This window comes from Xenopus laevis, chromosome 9_10L, assembly GCF_017654675.1.
Source record: "Xenopus laevis strain J_2021 chromosome 9_10L, Xenopus_laevis_v10.1, whole genome shotgun sequence".
Classification (NCBI taxonomy): domain Eukaryota; kingdom Metazoa; phylum Chordata; class Amphibia; order Anura; family Pipidae; genus Xenopus; species Xenopus laevis.
The window spans coordinates 33,135,240-33,156,831 of record NC_054387.1 but is presented as its reverse complement, the minus strand read 5'-3'; the positions used below and the strand labels follow the sequence as shown (position 1 = coordinate 33,156,831).

Below are 21,592 nucleotides of genomic sequence, written 5' to 3'. Positions count from 1 at the left end.
TGATTCATTAAGAATTCTATTGCTTCATTATACATTTTACCCAGGAACTAAGCTTTACCTGCAACTTACTTGCTGCTTTCAAATTCAAACTCCCAAACTTGGCTGCCCTTTTATTAGACACCAGTGGGATCACCTGACTATAGCTGGGAAGGGTGGGAGCTACAACATGGAGCTGGTCACTGCTCCTGTATAAAGTATAACAAACAAGGGAAAGTTGTGCTCACCACTAATTTTTAAACCATTAAATAGGGGTGCAATGAGACTGTGACCACAAAATTCATATAGACAAATACAAGAGTCCTCTGCACTCAACCCATTATCAATATATTTAAAACATTGAGACATTTTGTGCATACAGCTACTAAAAAAGGCATTTTTTCAGTAGCTGTATGCACAAAATGTCTCAATGTTGATAATGGGTTGAGTGCAGAGGACCTCTTATATTTGTCTATATGAATTTTGTAGTCACAGCCTCATTGCACCCCCCTTAATGGTTTAAAAATTAGTGGTAAGGCCTTATTAAGAAATCTTTAGAGATCAGATTTTTGGCTTCTAATCTGTGAATCTGTGAATATGAATCTTTCTACAAGCAAAACAAAATGTCACAGAGTATGGAATATAAATAGTGGCTTTCCTATCCTAGCTCTATAAGTGGAACTTTCACCCTTTGAAGAACAAGGGGGCACAGGCTTAGAGCCCTGAAAAAGAAATTCAAATGGCCTCTGTTAAGTGCAGCTCATTCACATCGAAATTGTCTGCTATGGGCTGGGTGAAATATTGACAAGAGGGTAAAGTGTAAGGACAACCAGCAATAGCTTGGAAAGGAAGGGCAGATGATCGATAGCATATAAACATAGTGAAGGTAAGGCCATTTATCAAAGTGAAGGAGTATCAAGCAGTGGGCGAGTCAAAAACTTCTAAACAATTTTTTTAAAATCAAAGCATTCTCATAATTACAGTTTCTATCATTAGGTTTAACTTTATATTGGGATTGCATTCCCTTAAAGCCATTTAAAAAAATCTTTTATTAACCTTTTGAAACAACAATGTATATATGAAGTGTGAGCAGGATCATATGAACAGACGGGTCTTTAACAGGGTAAAGTCCATTTATTGTTCACATATAAAGATTCTGTGAGCAAAGCAGCATAAAACTAAATAAAACAAAACAAAATCCTTGCCCTACTTGAGCTCTAACTAATACACAGAGTAGTTTCCCTCTCTACTACCGGTCCCCTACTGGGATTTCCGGTCAAACACAAACAGTACAACTCCCCAGAGTCACAATACCTTTGCAAAGTCCTTTCCCTTTGGGGAAACATAAACAGCCGCTTCCAGTGGCCACACTCAGCTCCCAGCTCTCCTCAGTGTGTGTCTCAATCTCTCACTCTGAGCCCCAACCCTCTCTAGGAGCTAGCTGATCTAGCCTCCTAATTATTCCCCAGGTGAGACTTTCGAGGGGAATTAACCCACTCAGAACTGCTGTACATATGGGAGTAAGACATGAACCTAGGGGAAATATATCTTCCTTCACACTGTGTTCCAGTTACCGGTTCACAGAAGTTATAACAGTATTTGTACATTGGCTAAACATAGTCCAGAAAGAGCCTTTTATAGTTAATTTAAAACAGGATAAGAGTGAAAAGAAGCTCAAACAGAGGAAAGAATGGTTATGGCTTGAAAAAAAGTATGGGGAGATGAGGAAGCATATTTTAACTTTTGCTGATTTTGAATAACTCAATGACTTTAGACCCAGCCATTTGTTCCACAGCCAGGATGAAGAAATGATAGATTATGGATAAGATAAAGAATAGAATTCAACAGTTTAAGTAAAAATCTAGTTTCACAATCAGTCTGCTTTCTGTGTGCCTGGGTCCTTGGAAGGCAGAACAAAAAGATAAATAATTTAAGAAAACAATAAAAATGAAGAAGAATTGTCGAGACTGCAGCTGTCTGCAGCATACTAATTTAGCTCAAATGTAATTTTTTCTTTATTTATGAAGACCCTGAATGCAAGTGCTAGAGCCAGTGGTTTAACTAGATGTCATTGGGCCCCACAGCAAATTAATTTTAGGGCCCCCAACATATCCAGAAGTTGTGCTGTTTTACCAAAATATGGTGAAATTGCTCTTTATTTGGGCCTCATGGGCCCCCTATACCTTCTGGGCTCCCTGCAGCCACAGGGTCTGCTTCCTATGTAGTTACACCACTGGCTAGAGCACTAACGGAAGGGTCACCAGCCCAGTCTGACCCTGACTAAGGGGTGCAAAATCTCGCCCCTTAATGCTATAGTATGTAGCACATACAGGTCGAAAAATTGGGCTACTACAGATCAGAATACTGGCAGATACATTAGATAGCTTCAAGAAAAAGTTAGATGCCTTTTTAGAAAGTGGGAAAATACCAAGTTATTGAAATTAACTTTTAATACAAAGTTGATTCAGGAACTGGTCCAATTACCCTCTAAAAAGTCAGGAAGGATTTTTTCCCCTCTAAGGCAAATTGGAGAGGCTTCAGATGGGTTCAGTTAGGCAGGCTTCACAAAGGTTAAACTTGATGAACATGTGTCTTTTTTCAATCTAATATAGTATATTGCTTGGTTGAGTAGCTTGGTGTCAACTTGCCACAAGACACAGAAATTGCTAGTGCTGGTTAGTTGTCTACAATAATATTCCTTACCATAATTTAGAATATTTAGGGGCTGACATAAGCAACATTTGTGGGCCTATTTGGCACTATGTTGCAGGATTCATAAATCCAAACATGTAGTGACACAATGTGCACATTGTAATACCACATGCCTTTGTGAACACAGTGTGCCTACCTGATATTGTTATGACAAAAGGGACTCATCAGTTGTTGTAAAGATTTTGAATGATATGATATCAGGGTAAACTTTGTTCTTGGCTAATCTCTATTTATGAACCTTAATGAATTACATTGAAACTCTTTCTTTCTTACACTGACTTCACAGCCACAAGGATGTTGGTTAGATGTGTGATCCTCGCAGCCCTCTTCATTCTCGGATCCCCCATTCCACTAGAGGGGCGCAGCAAGGATCCTCACAAACTCTTGCTTATCTCCTTTGATGGTTTTCGTTGGGATTATGATCAAGATGTTGATACCCCTAATATGAACATCATGGCAAGAGATGGTGTCAAAGCCAAGTATATGACCCCTGCTTTTATCACTATTACCAGCCCTTGTCACTTTACACTACTTACAGGTAAGTATACTGCACCCCTACACATTAAAACAGAGAGCTCTCAAGAAAGAAATGGCAATATATAGGGATTTGAAAAGGAAAATGTTACAGATATATTCTGGGGCAGCCTCTCCGATTAGGTTACAGCACAGAATAAGAGTTTAATTGAAAATGTGTTTAAAAGTGTGCTTTACCTACATTAACTGTTGGTATGTTATAGAATGGCTAATTCTAAGCAATTTTTTTATTGGTCTTCATTATTTTTTTTTTTTTTACGTTTTTTTATTATTTGCCTTCTTCTTCTTCTGAATCTTTCCTGCTTTGAAATGCGGGTCACTGACCCTATCTAAAAACAAAATGCTCTGTATTGCTACTTTTTATTACCCAGACTCTCCCATATTCATATAACAGTCTCTTATTCAAATCAATGCATGGTTGCTAGGGTAAATTGGATCCTAGCAATCAGATTGCTGAAACTGCAGAGCTTCTGAATAAAAACCTAAATAACGTAAAAACCACAAATAATAAAAAATTCAAACCAATGGCAATTTGTCACGGAATATCAGTCTCTATATCATACTAAAAGTTTATTCAAAAGTAAACAACCCCTTTAAAATTACAAAAACTTGATTTGTCAGTGTTTAGCCACCTATTAAGTAATGATAGGCTATCCATTACTTATATCGATTATACTAATTAGGCGAGGAAGGCCCTATGCATAGGCATACACTCTAAAGGGAAGGGAGTAATACACAAGGTGTGGGAGTGGGCAAGATCGAATTAAGTGGGTGAGAAATGTGGTACTGTATGTGGTGTTGCGTTTGGTAGTTAGGCAGAGTGAGGGTAGGCTTCTCGAGAGAAGTGCGATTTCTTGAAAGCAGAAAGGTTGGGAGAAAGTCGGACAGACCGTGGGAGAGAGTTCCAGAGGAGGGGTGCAGCCCTTGCAAAGTCTTGAATGCGAGCATGTGAGGAGGTATTGAGAGAAGAGTTGAGTAGCAGGTCAGTAGAGGAGCGTAGTAAGCGATTGGGTGAGTATATAGAGATGAGTTCAGAGATGTAGGGTGGGGCAGAGTTATGAAGTGCTTTGAAAGTCAGTGTCATTAATTTGAATTTGATTCTGAAAGGTAACTGAAGCCAGTGCCGGGATTGACAGAATGGCGAGGCAGAGAAGGAGCGGTTGCTGAGGTATATGAGCCTCGCAGCAGTGTTCATTATGGACTGGAGAGGTGACAGTCTCTGGAGGGGGAGACCAATTAAAAGAGAGTTACAGTAGTCTAGACGTGATATGATGAGAGAGTGAATAAGAATTTTGGCAGCATCTTGGGTGATAAATGATCGTATTTTGGATACGTTCCTTAGGTGGAAGTGACATGATTTAATAAGTGACTGGATATGAGGAGTGAATGACAGAGCAGAATCTAGGATAACCCCAAGGCACCGGGCCTGGGGAGAGGGGATGATAGTGGAATTGTTAACTATGATGGATACTTCCGGGATGTTACTGGTGTTAGTTGGAGGAAAGAGAACCATTTCTGTTTTAGAGAGGTTTAATTTAAGGTAGCGTTGCGACATCCAGGTAGAGATAGCGAACAGGCAGGAGGAGACACGAGTTAGGAGTTCTGGGTTGAGATCAGGAGATGAGAGATAGATCTGAGTATCGTCAGCATAGAGGTGGTAGTGGAAACCATACGAGTTTATTAATTTGCGGAGGGAGGAAGTATAGAGGGAGAATAGTAATGGTCCCAGGACAGAGCCTTGAGGAACTCCAACAGAAAGAGATAGGGGAGAAGATGATACTCCATTGTAGGAGACACTGAAGGAACGATTGGTGATGTAAGAAGAGAACCAGGACAGGGCTGTGTCACGAAGGCCAAGCGACTGGAGGAGGAGAGGGTGATCTACAGTGTCAAATGCGGCTGAGAGATCAAGCAGTATTAGTACTGAGAAATGATTGTTCGCTTTAGCGGTTAAAAGGTCATTAGTTAGTCGAGTCAGTGCAGTTTCCGTGGAGTGTTGTGGCTTAAAACCAGATTATAGGGGGTCCAGCAGGTTATTGTCAGAGAGGAATAAGGTTAGTCGGTTGTAGACTAGGCGCTCAAGAAGTACTAATGTACAATGTCCAATAAGTTTCTGCTAAGAATATGGATAATTATGTGAATGCTTATGCAAACTTATGTTAAAACAGTCAACATTTATATAATCGATATAGACCATATTAAATCAAATTTTAGATAAAGCTTTTTTTTGGGGGGTTTGGATTTGATATTGACCACTAATTTTCCTTCTGAACCATAAGAACATACTGGAAAACATACTGGTTCCTGTGTAGGAAGGTAGCTGTGATACAAAATCTAAAACTCAACTGGATCAGGGACTCACGTGAATGAGTAACCATTCTCTGTAATTGCAGAGTATTGTGTAGGTAACATACAGTATGTATAAAGTATAATAATGATAATATTCCTACTACATTGTAGATGACTGAAATGAGAAAATGGCCTAACATGAATAACAACAATCTAGAACGTATCAAAAGACCAGAAAGCTGAGAGGATATACTGACATACAGAATAAACTACCATTTTCTGTACCAAAGAAGTGCAATTACTTAGCAAATATTACATAGTTAATAGCATATTGTTAAGATAAGATGTCAGAGAAAAACATCATTCTGATTATAAAGCAAATGGGCAAAGTCAGCATTTAATAGGAACAAAGGAAGTACAGTAGTACAGTCTGTAACAGAGCAATCAAGTGCAATAATATGAAAGGGAAACAGATAACAAAATAAAAAACATCTAGAAAGGTTACGTGTGTACAACAGTGAAAATCTCACAGAGAAAGGCCCCTAAAAGATGATAGAGCTTATTTAATAAAATGTGTGCATTATTTATGTTAGCTATAGAAAGCCCCCAGCGATTGCTACTAAATAATAATTGTGAAACGCAGGGCACCAGCACTACACAGCCAGCTACGATACAAACGTTTTTAAAATGGACCATATTTTATAATTGCACTTACATAAATGAATGGCAGCCTTGTAAGGGTAAGACATCATCAGACACTAACATGCAAATGATCCCTCAGGTATGCTCGCAACTGTGTTGTGCCACCCTTACACGACCCACAATGCATGGAATTAGCTCTACTGTATATAACGAATGTGAGATTTTCTCCTTTTTTTTTTTAAAGGGGACAGTCTAAAGAGGGACAATCAATCAAATGGTGAACCTCAAAAGGGGGTTCAAAGCCAAAAATTAATAAAACCTTTAATCTACATGGATGAAATGGAGCCTTACCTTTAAACACGGGTTATGTAGTAACAAAGTATACCAGTATATGTTAGTCCTTACATCCTTTACATGTTCCAGCTAATTATAGTCAGTTAGATGGGTCTTTACTACTAGGTAAACGCGCTACGTATCCACAGGAGAACAAATTATGCTGTAAAATCAACATGGCCAGTCTTCCAGAGAAGGACAATTCAAAACATCTATGTTTTACATTATAAGAGCGTTCAATTTTGGGAATTATGGTCCCCTCGGATAAATTTAATGGAACCATTAACTTTTCAAGTACTTTAACTAAGGTATACTGTATGGGTAATTATTGTTCACTACATGTTAAGCCAGTGATAGAGGCTATTTAAGACATGACTGTGGGTTACTTGTTATTTATTGCAAACAGACTATTCCCTATTCCGTTTCCCTTCTTTTCTTCTGTACCCCCCTTTTTCTTTTCTTTCTTTTGAAAATTAAAAATAAAGAATATTAAAAAATGTAAAAAAAAAAAACCATTATTTTTCTTACAGGAAAATACATAGAAAACCATGGAGTTATCCACAACATGTATTTCAACACCACCACTGGGCAGAAGTTATCCTACCATGGCACACAGGGAGTATCCATGTGGTGGGATAATGGTAGTCTTCCTATCTGGATCACAGCTCAGAGACAGGTATTTAAAAACTCAAAAGGTCTGGTAAATATAGAAGTGAATAACAAAAAGTCCCTCTAATTGGAAGTTTATACTACTCAGCACAACAACACCTGGTGCTTATATTAGAAGCCGTTCATGTTTAGGTTGGGTTGCCTTCACGGGCTGAGTTATACCATGTGCCAAATTCAGACAGACACACAATTTAGTGGAAGTTGGTTTGAAGACTAATGCCTTTAGCACAACACTCACTAAAAACAGCAACAGATTTATCTGTGAAAACATATAGTGCACAGCTACCTTCTGTGCTGGACAGGAATTAGAGAGCAATTGAACTTTCTGCAAACTAAAGGTTTCTACAAATGGTTTAAGACAAGTCCACTTTGATTCTGACCTCATGGTTTTTGTATGACTTGTCTTAGGATCAGTGGCGTAACTACTGGGGGAGCAGGGCCCGCACCCCACTCAGGCCCCCCCCGGCAGCTCACGCACCGCAGATTCCGGGCGTACGGCTGCACGTCCTGTGCCAGGGCCCGCCCCCCTCTAGTTAAATTGCTGCTTAGGATTACTTATTTTTTGGAAGGAGTGAATACAGTTGCTTCAGTCCGGGACTTTTTTGCAGCAACTATTTCAAGACAATCATAAACCCCCCCTAAATACTGTAATTAAGGCCTTCCCACTAAAGTACAAAAGAATAGGATTACTGCAGCCATTTTAAATAATAAGGGGTATGCAATCTAATGTTGAGATGGTCAGAAATGAAACTGGGAACAAAAAAGAAAGGTCAATGGTAGTTGTGTACTCACCACTGTGTAATGGTTGTTGGTGCCACAAATTAATTGCATGAAAGCTCAAGTGCTACCACCAAACTAACTCAACATTCCATTAACTAAAACAAATCCAAACTAATAAAACATTTTGAAATAATTTATAAAATCAAATGCTCGTGGGTCTATAGTACCTGCCTGGTCTTAATGGTTATTTAATGTTCTAGTTTGTTTTGCAGAAGCCTTGGAGCCTAGGTTTATTTTGTTGGTACAAATGCAAATGGATTGAACTGCAGGTGGAGTGTGTCAGTCTATGGTTGAGTGCTGCTTTTAAGCTGTAGTCAGATCCACCTTGAGTGCATAAATGGCTTAGTTTATTCATAGAGCTTGGGGAGCTTATCAGGGGTACTGAACTTTATATTGCATATATCTGTCCAGATGATCTTGAGGCATCTTTGTGGACTTCATTGATTTACACACATTTGTATTATTAGCAAGATGATTAGCAATAGAAGGTGACACAGGGAAAAAAGTACATATTTATTTAGCTCAATCTTTTGTCTAAGTGAATCTTACTAGATTTATAGTTGATCCAGAGGACAGGGAACCATCTGAAATCATCCATCCATCCATCTCAGATCCACTAATGTCAAATGGTAATTGGACCAGTCCCAGATTAAATTAAAATTGTTATAATACAGGTATGGGACCTGTTATCCAGAGCTTGGGACCTGGTACTTTCTGGATAAGGGTTCCTTCTGTAATTTGGACCTCCATACCTTAAATCTACTAGACAATCATTTAAACATTAAATAAACCCCTATAGGATTGTTTTGCTTCCAAAAGAATTAATTGTATTGTAGCTGGGATCAAGTACAAGATTTTGCTTTATTATTTCAGAGAAAAAAACTTGAATTATTTGATTAAAATGTCTGTGGGAGGTGACATTCCCGTAATTCATAACTTTTTGGATTACAGGTTTCCATGTTAATGGATCCCATACCTGTATTTGATTTCACCATGCATTGTCTCTCTATCTGTAATGCAATTCAAAACTTTGCATTTTATGTATCTGCCAGTAAAAAAAATAAAAAATTATAAGAGATAATGATACCACTTTTAAAGCTCACACTGTAAATACCCTAAAATGAACACTTTTTTTTTTTATAATCTCAAAGGATGTTCTTGTATCATATATAGGGTAGCAGGAACATATCAAGGAAATTCGACTTTAAGGGAAATTAGGAAACATCTCTACAATTACAGTAATATTGTAATAAACCATAAATGCTGGGAAAAAACTAACTACATTTTAAAGAAAATGTATAGGCAACATCAATGTTTAGGCAATAATTATGATAATCCCAGTTTTCACTTTAAATACTGTTTTCTTTGTGTTCTTTATACTTCCATCAAAGGCTTTTGTTTTGATTTTGGAAAGGCATGATTCCTTGGAGGGAATAACTGTGCATGTGTGAAGCTGTCTTTTTGAGAAGTAGGTTAATTCATGCGCTGTTATAGCAACCTGAAGAAGTTATTCTTATTTGATCTTTCTGTGATTGTATGAGTCGTCCCCTTTTGTAAGCACAATATTAATTCTAAATTGAGTACTCCCTTATCAAATCTGAAGTTATGAAATCAAAAATGTTAAATGATTAATTTGGTTTCTTTCGTGTAGGGCCTGAACACTGGTTCTCTTTTTTTTCCGGGTGGCAATGCAACATATCGTGGTGAGAATGTGAATGTAAAAAAAGTAGAAACGAGCACCCACAAATGGGGCAATGAAACAGAGTGGAGAGCAAATGTTGACACTGTGATGCGTTGGTTAACAGAGCAGGATTTGGATTTTGTAGCTTTGTATTTTGGTGAACCAGATAGCACTGGGCACAAGTTTGGGCCAGACTCCGAAGAGCGCAAGCAGATGGTCAGCCAAGTAGATCGAACTGTTGGATATATACGAAAATGTGTGAAAGATCATGGTCTAGAGGATAAATTAAACATCATCATCACTGCAGATCATGGAATGCGAACAGTACAGAAGGGCCCTGATGAGATTGTTCTCAATAACATACCAAACTTCTCACTTTTTAATGACCTTCAGTTTCATTTGGTAGACTATGGACCCAGTGGGCTTTTGGTGCCTAAAGAAGGTAATTTAGAAAAGGTATATAATGCCCTAAAGAATGCTCATCCTAAACTCCACGTATTTAAAAAGGAAGAAGTACCAGCCAGGTTGCACTACTCCAACAATGCTCGGATTACACCGTTATTTCTGTATGGAGATCCAGGGTATGTTATTCATGGGGTAAGTTCCACTTCATACTTTGGCCTATATGTTAACTTTGTAAATGTACAGACATAGGAAACTGTAACTGGAGGTCATATTACAGACTACAACCACTACCAAGTGCAGGTCCTCAAAGTACTCAGTACCTAGTATCTAGTACTAATATCATCTACATGCCTTTGGGTGGCAGTAAAGTAAAGGTCAGATAGTAGGCCTCAATCCGAAAGGTTTTGGGCAAAAGTCATTTGTGTATGACATCTGGAAGAAAAAATATGTCATTGAATAAAAAAGGTACCTCGTTTTTCAAATGTTCTACCATTCAAACAAAAAAAGTGGGGGGGGCAGTAAACTATATAGTAAGTGCAATGATGCACATAGCGATTTGGGGCATTTTGTCACCTGAGCGATTAATAGCCATTCAAGCCTTATGGGTCAATGAACAGCATGATCCTAAACTAGTGTGAGCAGATTACACCTACCTATAGTCCCAGTCCTAAAGATGGCTGAGAGGGGACACATTTAGACCACAAATTACAAACAGCCATCATAACATGGCATGCCAAATATTTCACTAAATAATCAAATTGCCTAACAGTATTTAGGTGATTCTTGTAGTGACCAAAGGAGGGTGATTTCAGCCCCACATGTTTAGGCTACTGAAATAACAAAATAACCAATATAATTATTAGTATTAAGTGCCAACATGTTCATCAAACAATAGTTGTGTATAAGGCAAACAATTAAATACAAAAAAATACAAAAACTCACTGATAGAGGAGGTAAAGATGACATGGTTGCTTCCACATGTATGAGATTAGAATAAACTATTCCTATGCATTTTACTATATATTTCTAAAAAACAAAACATTGTAATCAATGTCTACTAGTTAGACAGTGGAGTCATAAGTAAGATGTGAAAATGTGAATTGAGGACCTAACTTGTGAACTGAAACCAATATTTTAACCTGTAAGGCTTCTGCTCCAGCAATGCAGTATGGGTAAATGGGCCTCTTCAAATGGGGTTTAGGGTGGTGAAGAAAGAGTAACTAGCAACCTTTTAGAATTGTTATTTGGGCCACTACTCCACATGAAACAGTTTAGCCCAGGGGCTGCGAGACACATTTATATGTAAAAAGATTTGTGGAGCAACACAAGAATGGCAAATGTTCCTGGATGGTGCAAAATAAGTGCTGTGACTGGCCATTTGGTATACTTTATGTGCCCTGGCAGCATATAGGAGGCTCTATTTGGCAGTACACATGGTTTTTATGCAACAAAAACTTGCCTCTAAGCCAGGAATTTAAAAATAAGCACCTGGTTTGAGGCCATTGGGAGTAAAATCCAAGGGAGTGGTGAGTAACATGTTGCTCACGAGTCAATGGTTGGGGGTCAATGGTTGGGGATCACTGATTTAACTAAAAGAGAATTGTAGAAATTGTAGAAAGTTGGTTTCCGATCTGGCAGCCTCTCATTGCATAAAGAGTGTTTATTGTTAGATGGTGGAACAAGTTATTATAGCATTTATTTTATTTTAAACAACAATGCTTCTACTCCAGCCAGACGTGAATCTCCTACTCCAGCAATGCAGTAAAGGGTAAGGTGGCCTCTACCACCCAAGGGTTTGGGAGTAGTGTAAAATAATATCTAAGGACCACATAGAAATTATCTTTGCACCTCTGTTCTATAGGAGAAGCTTAGCAGGAGGGGAACCATATAATTTCTTGTTTGGTTTTCCCATCTGGCAGCTTCTCATGAATTTACCATCAGCACTAAACTAAATAAGTTTTACACATAGTGAGTAATAAGTAATACCATAAATCTATCTTCCATCATAGGTATTAATGCTGGAAAGTCTAATGGTCTAATTTGGGTTTGTAATCCCAAATGACACCCCAAATAGTACATTTCAATCAAACCAGGTTGGTCCATAAGATTGTACAAATATATATTTTAATATCACTAAAACTGATTTCAAATACACATCCATTGTGTATATATATATATATATATATATATATATATATATATATATATATATATATATATATATAATTACTTGTTTCCAATAAAGGGATAATTCACCTAAAACTTACTGTTTAGAATGGTGTGGACAGTAATATTTTTTAAAATTTTAACTTCTTTTAGTAGCTCTCAGGCTTAGCCTTTAAAGTGCATGGTGGTGGCTAGGGTTTAATTACCATAGCTACCAAGGTGGCCGTTAGAAAGTCAGAATAGAAGATAAATAGGAGAAAGTCTGAAAAGAATGATAAACAATAAAACATAAAAATAACAATAAAGTTGAAGCCTCAAACTCTGGTTTCACACCAGATGTCAATTATGCTGCAGGCAGAATATACAGCCTAATCATTTTTTATAGTTTTTGAATTAAGACCCATGGAAAAGCTGCTTTAAAAAGATCCACCTATAAACTACTAAATATAATTTAAAGTTCAACATAGTGCTTTAAAGTAAAGAAACTAAACAGAAAATTAAATAAAATGAAAGTTTTTTGCATTTAAAGTGTTTAAAATATTTGTTTGCCATTGATTCCCTTATGTTTTGCAGTTTGCAAAGTTTCAGTTTAATAAAGGTGAGCATGGTTTTGACAATGATGATATAGAAATGAAGACCATATTCCGTGCCGTGGGCCCATCCTTTAAACAAGATTTGGTTGTGGAGCCTTTTGAGAGTGTTCATGTGTATGCCCTAATGTGTGAGCTGCTGGGTATCAAACCTGAACCCAATGATGGATCCCTAGATGTGACAAGGAACATGCTGGTGGAAGGTATGACCGAAAAGTGGAAAAGCACATCAGTATGAAAGCATGGTGATCACTTAAAACAATATTTTTGAAAGCAACTATGTCATGCTAGAGTGCTAGAACTATAGCACAAAACTTCACTTTTATTTTTCACAAAATATCAAATCCCATTTTTTTAGTTGCAGTATTGGAGCTAAATAAATATATTTCATTAATGCAGGTTAGCATGTCAGTTTAAGGGCAAGGACACACTGTGCTATTTGTCGTGGCTACAAAATAACAGAAAATACCCTGCCAAAAGACAACACTAATGGGGTTATTTATTAAAGGTTGAGTTGATTTTTACCTGAAAAAATGTGAGTTCTCGTTGGTATTTTTCAGTCAAAACTTGAATTTCAGGTGAAAAAAAAAACTTGTGTTTCATGTTTTTTTTATTAAAAACATTACATTTTTTAAGATATATTATACCCCAAAGCTGGGAATAGCTCAAATCTGAAAATACTCCAGCTAAAACCCGTTGAGGTCATGTAGAAGAGGTCTCTTGAACCATTTGAAGATGTGTGTAGCCTTCATGATGTTTGGGTTTTTTCCCGTGGGTTTTGCTCAAAAACTCAATTAATTTGAGCAATTTTTTTTTACCGAAAACTCAATTAATTCGAGTTTTCAAGTTCCCCCGCCCCAAAATTCACTGATTTAAGTTTTTTCCATTTGAGTTTTTTCTTAACGGTACCCATCACCCAAAAAAATATTCCAAATCCTATTTTATCCCATTAGTCAAACAAAATTAACTTTAATTACACTGTATAAATTATTTGAATTTTGTTTCCTTCAGTCTGGGATGTCCTAATTATAGCAAGTAGGTAGGAGCCATTTTTTGGACCCTGTTATTCGGGCAAGCCTTGCATCACCTCAGAATCGGTTTGTGCACCAGAATGGGGTACCTGATGTATATCTCCATGCACTGGCTACACAATTACTGTAAATGGTTAAGAGAATGGGGGGGAATGTGGAGAGAGCAGTGAAGTGCTGAATGAAAAGTGCCTAAGGCATAGAGGAGGGGCAGGCAAAATAGGACAGTTGAGATTTTTAAATGTGTTTAAAACTATAAAGGTCCACTTTAAATGAGAAAAATTTTTAGTTGTGAGTTTATTCGAGATATAAAAAACCTCACAAACCAACGACCTTTGATAAATAACCCTAAGAATTGTCACTGCTAAAAGACCCAAATCATGTTATAGTTAAAAAATTTGTTGAAAAGGCATATGTTTGTTGCCTTTTCTAGTCTGGTCCTTAAGGGGTTCTTACAAGGGCTTCATGCAAGAAGCTTACCTCTTCTATATCTAATTAAATGACAGAGTAAGTATGAATATGTTTTATCTATATAAAAGTGTGTTGTTATGTAGAAGCTGTCAAAATTAGGCATTAGAAAAGGCAAAATAAAGTTGGTGCTTTTACTTGTCGGTTTCTTTTTATGCAGACTCCATCTCAGATGGTTTCCCGGCTTCTATTCTACATGCAACTATTGGACTGTCAGCTGTTCTGGGGGTGCTTCTTCTCAGCTTTATTGTAGCCACAATTACTATTTCTGTCAAAAGACACAAAAAGAGAAAAAGGTAAGAGACTCTGCCAGCCTAAAGGAAAGGTATATTAAGTGATCGATTTTCAAAAATCACTACTAAAACTAATACTGTAATGATATTTAATACAATAGACAATCAGTCTTTGTTTTTAATTTTGGTGGTTCTTAATAGGGATGCACCAAATGCATAATTTTTGAGGTCTGTCAAATATTGTATTCTCCACAAAATAAATGACTGAATCCCCAATTAAATATGAACCATAATTTGCCTATTTACATTTGAGATATGAAGAAATTCACCGGCACAAATGTACTTTTAAATACTGTATCATTATAAGAAAATGGTTCCCAAAGGGAGGAGGAGGATTGGCTCGCAGCAGTGTCTGTGTGGGTGCCCAGCACCAATGCCAGTTAGATACACATGAAAGCCCAGTCAGAGGCTCAGTTAGGGTAAGAACTGGGGTAAATCCCTTATTTGGTGCCCTAGATATTACTAGACCTATGACTCAATTAATGATTCAGCAGTGGCTTATTTGCTACAAAGCAGAGAGATCTGTGGGGCGCTCCAGTCCAAGTGTGAAGGTTATGATCATGATTTCAGTCTGGTACTATACTGCTTATTATCTTTGCCTACATGATGAGGGTGATTTTAAAAAACGTAAATGCCCCTTTCATTTTAAGATTTACACTGTAAAGCTTCAATTGAAAAGTCAAAAAAATAAATAAAAAATAATCTGATTTGTAAGGCCCTCTTTACGCAGACATTCTCCTATAATGTAACTTTTAGTACCTAACAGACAGATGTAAATAACTTTTCATTTTTTTGGTGGAGGTTGAATTCATTGTTATATGGATTGGAAGGTCAGTGACCCCTCTGGCAACCAGAAGTCAGCTTAAATTCCTTATCGGACAGCTAGTAGATTTAGTAATATAGTAAGTTAGGTTGAAAAAAAAGACACACGTCTATCAAGTTCAACCTTTTAATCTATATATAACCTGCCTAACTGCTAGTTGATCCAGAGGAAGGCAAAAAAAACCATCTGAACCCTCTTCAATTTGCCTCAGAGGGGGAATTTGTAATGTTATTATGTTTGATAACTAACCTTTATCTTTTGGCCCCCTGCTATTTATCTTGCAGTCTGTCCTTGAAGCCACTGACTGGCTTAAAGAATCAGAGATCCTAGCAACCCGAGAGCAGTTAGAATTTCCTCAGCTTTTAAAAAAAAAAAACATAGAATCATTCTTAAAGCAATAAAAATAAAGATACATTTCAAACTGTATTAGAGTACATATGTATGTACATTGTGTATATAATACTAAAATATAAAGTAATAACGAATCATCAGTATATTTTAAGAAGAGCCTTGGCTGTACTCAGGTCACACAACAATAGGATTGTGTTCTGAATATTTCAGAATAGAATGTAATACTATTGGTGTGTTACACAACCAGGGCTGAGCCAATAGCTGAAAACTTAACACAACTTCATAGAATATGCCATTTCAGCCTCCTTTCCCTCTCTATGCTTTCTCCACTTTTGCCCTCTGTTCCATCATGCCAATCCTCTTTGCTTCTTCTCCCAATCTTTATACCCTCTCCCTCCGAACATTGTGCTTTTCTACTAGTTCTCCCAGATCCATCTGCCTGTTCAAGGAACAGGGACTACTTGTATAAATGAGCGCTCTTTTGGGTAAGGTGATGGTTTTAATTTGTAAATGGCAGGGTTGTTTGAGAAAATATTAGGTCTAATGTTTAACAGTTGCAGTATATTTGCTGAAGCATTCTTCTACATGTACATCTCTTATTTCCTTACAGAGCTGAGAAATCTTTAAGTACAGAGACCATTATAGAAAAATTTTGAGATCCTGAACAGACTTATCCTAACTCTTGGAGGCTGTGAGCACTTAATTTCACCCTAAGTTGGTCTTACCTCTCCAGATGGCTTTACTATACTATGGCTTATCATAAGCATCATGTTTCAGCAAGCACAGAAGAGTAAACTGAAATTGCATCCATTGGTCCATCAGACCAGATTTAGCTCGTAGATGGCCAGTGAACTTGGAATAAAACGGATGTGAATATCTTAGACCAAGTGTAAGATTTGTAAGATATTGTATAATGAACAACAATAAACACCATTTCAATCAATGTCTTTGCATTTTGTCCAACTGGTTTAGTCGATAAATATTTCTTCTTATTGGTTATTATTGTTTTCAAAGGATAATCCTTTCCTCTTGATTTTTTTATGGCACATTTTTACTTCTAATATTTACTTTGTTATTGGAGTCTAAGGAACATTATAATGGTCAATTACATAAGATACCTTTTGTAAGCAGGACACAAATATATTCTCTATTAAGAAAAGCAGGGCACCTGCCTGCCTAACATCAATAACAAGTGTGTTAATATGAATTTGGCCTTTCCTTTGCTACTATAACAGCATCAATCCTTCTGGGAAAGCTTTCAAGTAGATGTTGGAACATTGTTGGTTTTATTAAAAAGATCATTAATGAGGTTGCGCCCTGATATTGAGCAATCAAGCCTGGGTTGCAGTCAGCATTTGAATTGATCCCACAGATAGTCAAGTAAGGGCTCTGTGGAGGCCTGTTCATCCACTCTCCATTACAGTTCTGAATGTACATTGCTTTATGCACAAAAGCATTATTGTGCTGAAAAGGACACAATTGTTGCTGCAAAGAAGCCTTAAAGTGATACTGACACATTCCTTTAAAAATAGGAACGTATCGTTATTAGTGAAAAGAAGCTGCACACGAAATATAAGCAGCTAAAAGTTCCCCAAAGATGCCCGGTGAACCTTAGTAACGGCAGCGACCCTCCGACACCTTTAAATCATCTTGCTTTTAGCTGCTTATATTTCTTGTGCAGCTTCTTTTCACTGATACGGACACATTCCTATTTTTATAGGAACTTGTCAGTATCACTTTAAAGGAGAACTAAAGCTTAACTAAAGAAGTAGGCTAGAAATGTTGTACATTGTTTTGGCTTCTGTACCAGCCCAAGGCAACCGCAGCCCTTTAGCAGTGAAGTCTCCAAAGATGCCCCAGTAGCTCCCCATCTTCTTTTCTGCTGATTCACTGCACATGCTCTGTGCTGCTGTCACTTACTGAGCTTAGGGACCAACTCACAATATACAGTACACATAGAAAATAAATGTAATAATACAAGGCTGATTTAATAATAATCAGCCTTGTAGCATCAGATTATATCACAGATCAACCTCGTTTTCTGCTTGATAATTTGTGACAACCCCTAAACTTAGCTTCTCAACAGCTGCTCAGAGGCCACTGAGCATGTGAGTATTGCAGACACTTTCCAAGATTGTGACCTCCTGTGACAAGTATGAAGTGCTGGATCATTGCTGCTATTGACAAGCTGAAACTTTAGGCCGGTGCAATAAGGTCATTATATAAAATATGGAATTTTTAGCCACATTAATTTGTAGGGTTTAGTTCTCCTTTAATGAGTGCAGTGCTAATGTTTGCTTTAATCCAACTACCTTAACCAAAGTAACCAAACGTTATAGTCAGCATTTTGCATTTAGGCAGGTAACTATTTCCTGACAGATGTAAATCTAGGCTCATCCTTCAGACTGGTGACAAGTAAAGCACATTTCCAGTGCTCCAGAGTCCAATGACAGTAACTCTGCAACCACTTCAGCCAACTCCTGGCATTGACCAGGGCATGTGTGCAGCTGCTTGCCTGTAAACATACTATGCTCCCTTAGACTAGTTATTTTACTTACGAAGATTTCAGACACAGTTTGTAACTAAAAGTTAAAGCCGAGGATGTGATATTAGAAGGGGTGTCTGGATATCATTGGTCATATGTGACACCTGACGATGGGTCACGCCCCCTGAAAATGTTGTGCACAGTGGTTCATCCCGTGGAAGAGCAAATCCATGTGCTGGGTACCTGCGGGTAACCAGCAAAAAAGTGCCACACTGCAGAATGAGGGGAGGATTTTCAGATGTGGGTATAATCATGGTCGGGTTGCGGGTCTCATCTAAATTTCTTATCTTATGTAATATTGTCTATATTTTACTCCTTTTAAAGTTGTACAAAACTTGTTTCTGTACCCGCCCACTTTTGATGATGTCACTTCTGGTTTGCAGCACCATCACTTCCTGTTTGATGGTGGTCAGCGGGTTGTGGATAAGGCAGTTGTGGGTCCGGGTTGGGTAGTTGATCAAAGTGGGTAAATATGTGGGTTGCGGTTCGTGTCACGGGCTGCGGGTTCGGGTCTTAGAAATTGGTTCTGCGCAAGACTCTATTCTAGGTGGGTGTTGATTCCACACAGCACTGAGCACCAGAGTGCAATTAATCACAGAGGTTCGGTGTGCCTGTGACTTTTCTAACTACAGATTTATTGTCCATAGTATGGCTCATTTATTAGTGCAAAGTAAAAAAAAAAAAAACATGTGCAGATCATTTTTTTGCCCACAATGCTGCATTTTTCACCAGAATTCCAGCACAAATATGTGCTCCCACAAAACAGAATGTGCCACAACTTGTGTGTGATTTATCAATACAGATTCAAAGGAGTAAGCTGATGATGTTGACTTACTTCGTTTCCTGCACAGGAGAGGACCTGAGGACTGTTATAGTGGTGATAAGGTAAATTAACTAATGGCAGGATAGGATAAAGCCAGTGCTTTGGTCGGGAGACACTTTTCCCAAAAAATGCAACAGTGCAGGAAGGTGCATGATTTTGTACACATATAAAAGGCACTTAAATAGGTTTCTGACATTGGGTGTGTAGTAACATGGGCAAGTAGAAGATATCAAACACTAATAATCAAAGTTTACCAGTGGAAACCCTTTATGCGCTAGGTCATCAGGTACAAAAAAAAAGGACCATAAAGAAAATAAAAAGCCACTCCATAAAGTGCTTACTATACCACTGTCTGCATCATATTAAAAGTTAACTCAAAGGTGAACAAACCCTTTAGGCTAAGGCCACACTAGGCGATAGCGCCGCGATTTGACTCGCGGCGACTTTTCGCCGCGACTTTTAAGCCGCAATCGCTGGGGAAACTTTTGCGCTGGCGTCTATGGGGAATCGCGAAAAATCGCCAGCGTAAAAACACACGCGGCGATCTTTTCTCTACTGTCGCTCGAAATTGCCTCGCTAGGCGATTTCGAGCGACAATAGAAAAAAGATCGCCGCGTGTGTTTTTATGCTGGCGATTTTTCGCGATTCCCCATAGACGCCAGCGCAAAAGTTTCCCCAGCGATTGCGGCTTAAAAGTCGCGGCGAAAAGTCGCCGCGAGTCAAATCGCGGTGCTATCGCCTAGTGTGGCCTTAGCCTTAAAGGAATTGTTCAGTGTAAAAATAAACTGGGTAAATAGATAGGCTGTGCAAAATAAAAAATGTTTCTAATATAGTTAGTTAGCCAAAAATGTAATGTATAAAGGCTGGAGTGATTTGATGTATAACATGTCATTCTGAACACTACTTCCTACTTTTCAGCTCTCTTGGTTTACACTGACTGGTTACCCTGGTTACCAAGCAGTAACCAATCAGAGACTTGAGGGGGGGCCACATGGGTCATATCTGTTGCTTTTGAATCTGAGCTGAATGCTGGGGATCAATTACAAACTCACTGAACAGAAATGTACCATGTGGCCCCCCTTCAAGTCGCTGACTAACTCAGAGTTATAGAACTGAAAAGCAGGAAGTTGGATTCTGGCTGTTTTATTAGACATCTGTTCACTCCAACCTTTATATATTACATTTTTGGCTAACTAACTATATTAGAAACATTTTTTATTTTGGCCAGTCTATCTATTTACACAGTTTTTATTTTCACACTGAAAAATCTGAGAGGCAAACTATTTGCAAGAACCATTAAACGACAAGATGGCACGCCTTCATTCATAAAATTAAATATAACAAAGGAAATCTTTTTTTTCTTTTTTTGTTACGTGAAATGCCAGCCGTTTTTGAAACATTTTGTGCTCTCTTACTTTAGGGACATTTTCTAACGAGAAACCTATAGTTTAGCTAGGAAAACTATACATTGATTCTTTTGGGGAGTAACTGAGCTTTCTAAATCTGGCTGAGATTTCATGTATTTCCACCTCTACAAAAAGATTTATTGCGCTAAATACCAAAAAAAAAACATTCCTATTTTGATTCCTATATTAAGCACCAGGTATGTGTATTATGTGCCCTAACAGTATGGAGCCCCTAGAAAACCATATATTTTCTGAAAGTACAAATTCTGACGAATCTAAAACGGGTAAATAAGTCTTTCTACTGCAAACTAACAAACCACAAAGCTATGCTAAACATAACGTTTTTTTTTTTTTGTGAAATTTCTGGAAATTGCCACAAAGCTTGTATTTTCCATTATATAGCCTACATTTCGTAACGTACCAGCAAAAGTCATCCTAAATATGAACGCCAGGGGTATACAAAACAGGTTTATGCCTAATATGCATAGATTTACCAAACTATGTCGCACACAGAGACCCCCAAATGGATATATAGCAGCTAAATGGAAGTGGCTAGAATATCAATATAGTATAAAATAACCTTTTTTGAGTGGACAGGCTCATTAACAGTGATAAATAACCTCCTTTGGGTCTAACCATTTCAGCAGTCTAAACCTGACCCGCCCACTTTTTTCCTCAGTTCCGGAGAAAAATAACCTCCATTCAGTATTTTTAAAAACATTTAGTGAAACCGGATTGACCGAAGAAGTTAAAAAGATTTAACATGTGACTGAAATAGTTTTTCTTTTGTCAGTCCCACACATTTCTCCGTTCCCTTCACAAATTCTTTATCAGACAGACGGGTTTTAATAATTGATATAAAAGTTAAATGGAGAGTTGCACTGTATTAGAGTGGAACAGACAATCTATCGAATTATCAATATCTTGCAATGGGGTTGCATGGTTTGAATATAATGCCTGGCTAGCAGACATGAAAAACTATCCTAGGACACATCAGGGTCCCTATCTTTAAAGGGGTGGTTCAGCTTTAAGTTAACTTTTAGTTTGTTTTAGAATGACCGATTCTAACCAACTTTTT

The 21,592-nt window shown here is 37.8% G+C and overlaps 1 protein-coding gene across 1 annotated transcript; it reads left to right on the top strand.

Annotated features, from left to right (window-relative positions):
• Positions 1–2,949: 2,949 nt before the first annotated feature.
• On the top strand, positions 2,950–16,683 carry enpp7.L (ectonucleotide pyrophosphatase/phosphodiesterase 7 L homeolog). The gene is made up of 6 exons (XM_018235130.2): positions 2,950–3,226; positions 7,017–7,162; positions 9,587–10,213; positions 12,761–12,980; positions 14,434–14,569; positions 16,351–16,683. The coding sequence occupies exons 1-6, from the start codon at positions 2,983–2,985 to the stop codon at positions 16,394–16,396; spliced, it is 1,419 nt and encodes a 472-aa protein (XP_018090619.1). The 5' UTR covers positions 2,950–2,982; the 3' UTR covers positions 16,397–16,683.
• Positions 16,684–21,592: the final 4,909 nt, after the last annotated feature.

What these genes read in the sequence shown, in the direction of transcription:
- enpp7.L (XM_018235130.2), top strand. Translation starts at nt 2,983, where the DNA reads ATGTTGGTTAGATGTGTGATCCTCGCAGCCCTCTTCATTCTCGGATCC. An exon ending in GGATCACAGCTCAGAGACAG is followed by an intron (nt 7,163 to 9,586) that starts GTATTTAAAAAC and finishes TCTTTCGTGTAG; the next exon opens with GGCCTGAACACTGGTTCTCT. An exon ending in AAGGAACATGCTGGTGGAAG is followed by an intron (nt 12,981 to 14,433) that starts GTATGACCGAAA and finishes CTTTTTATGCAG; the next exon opens with ACTCCATCTCAGATGGTTTC.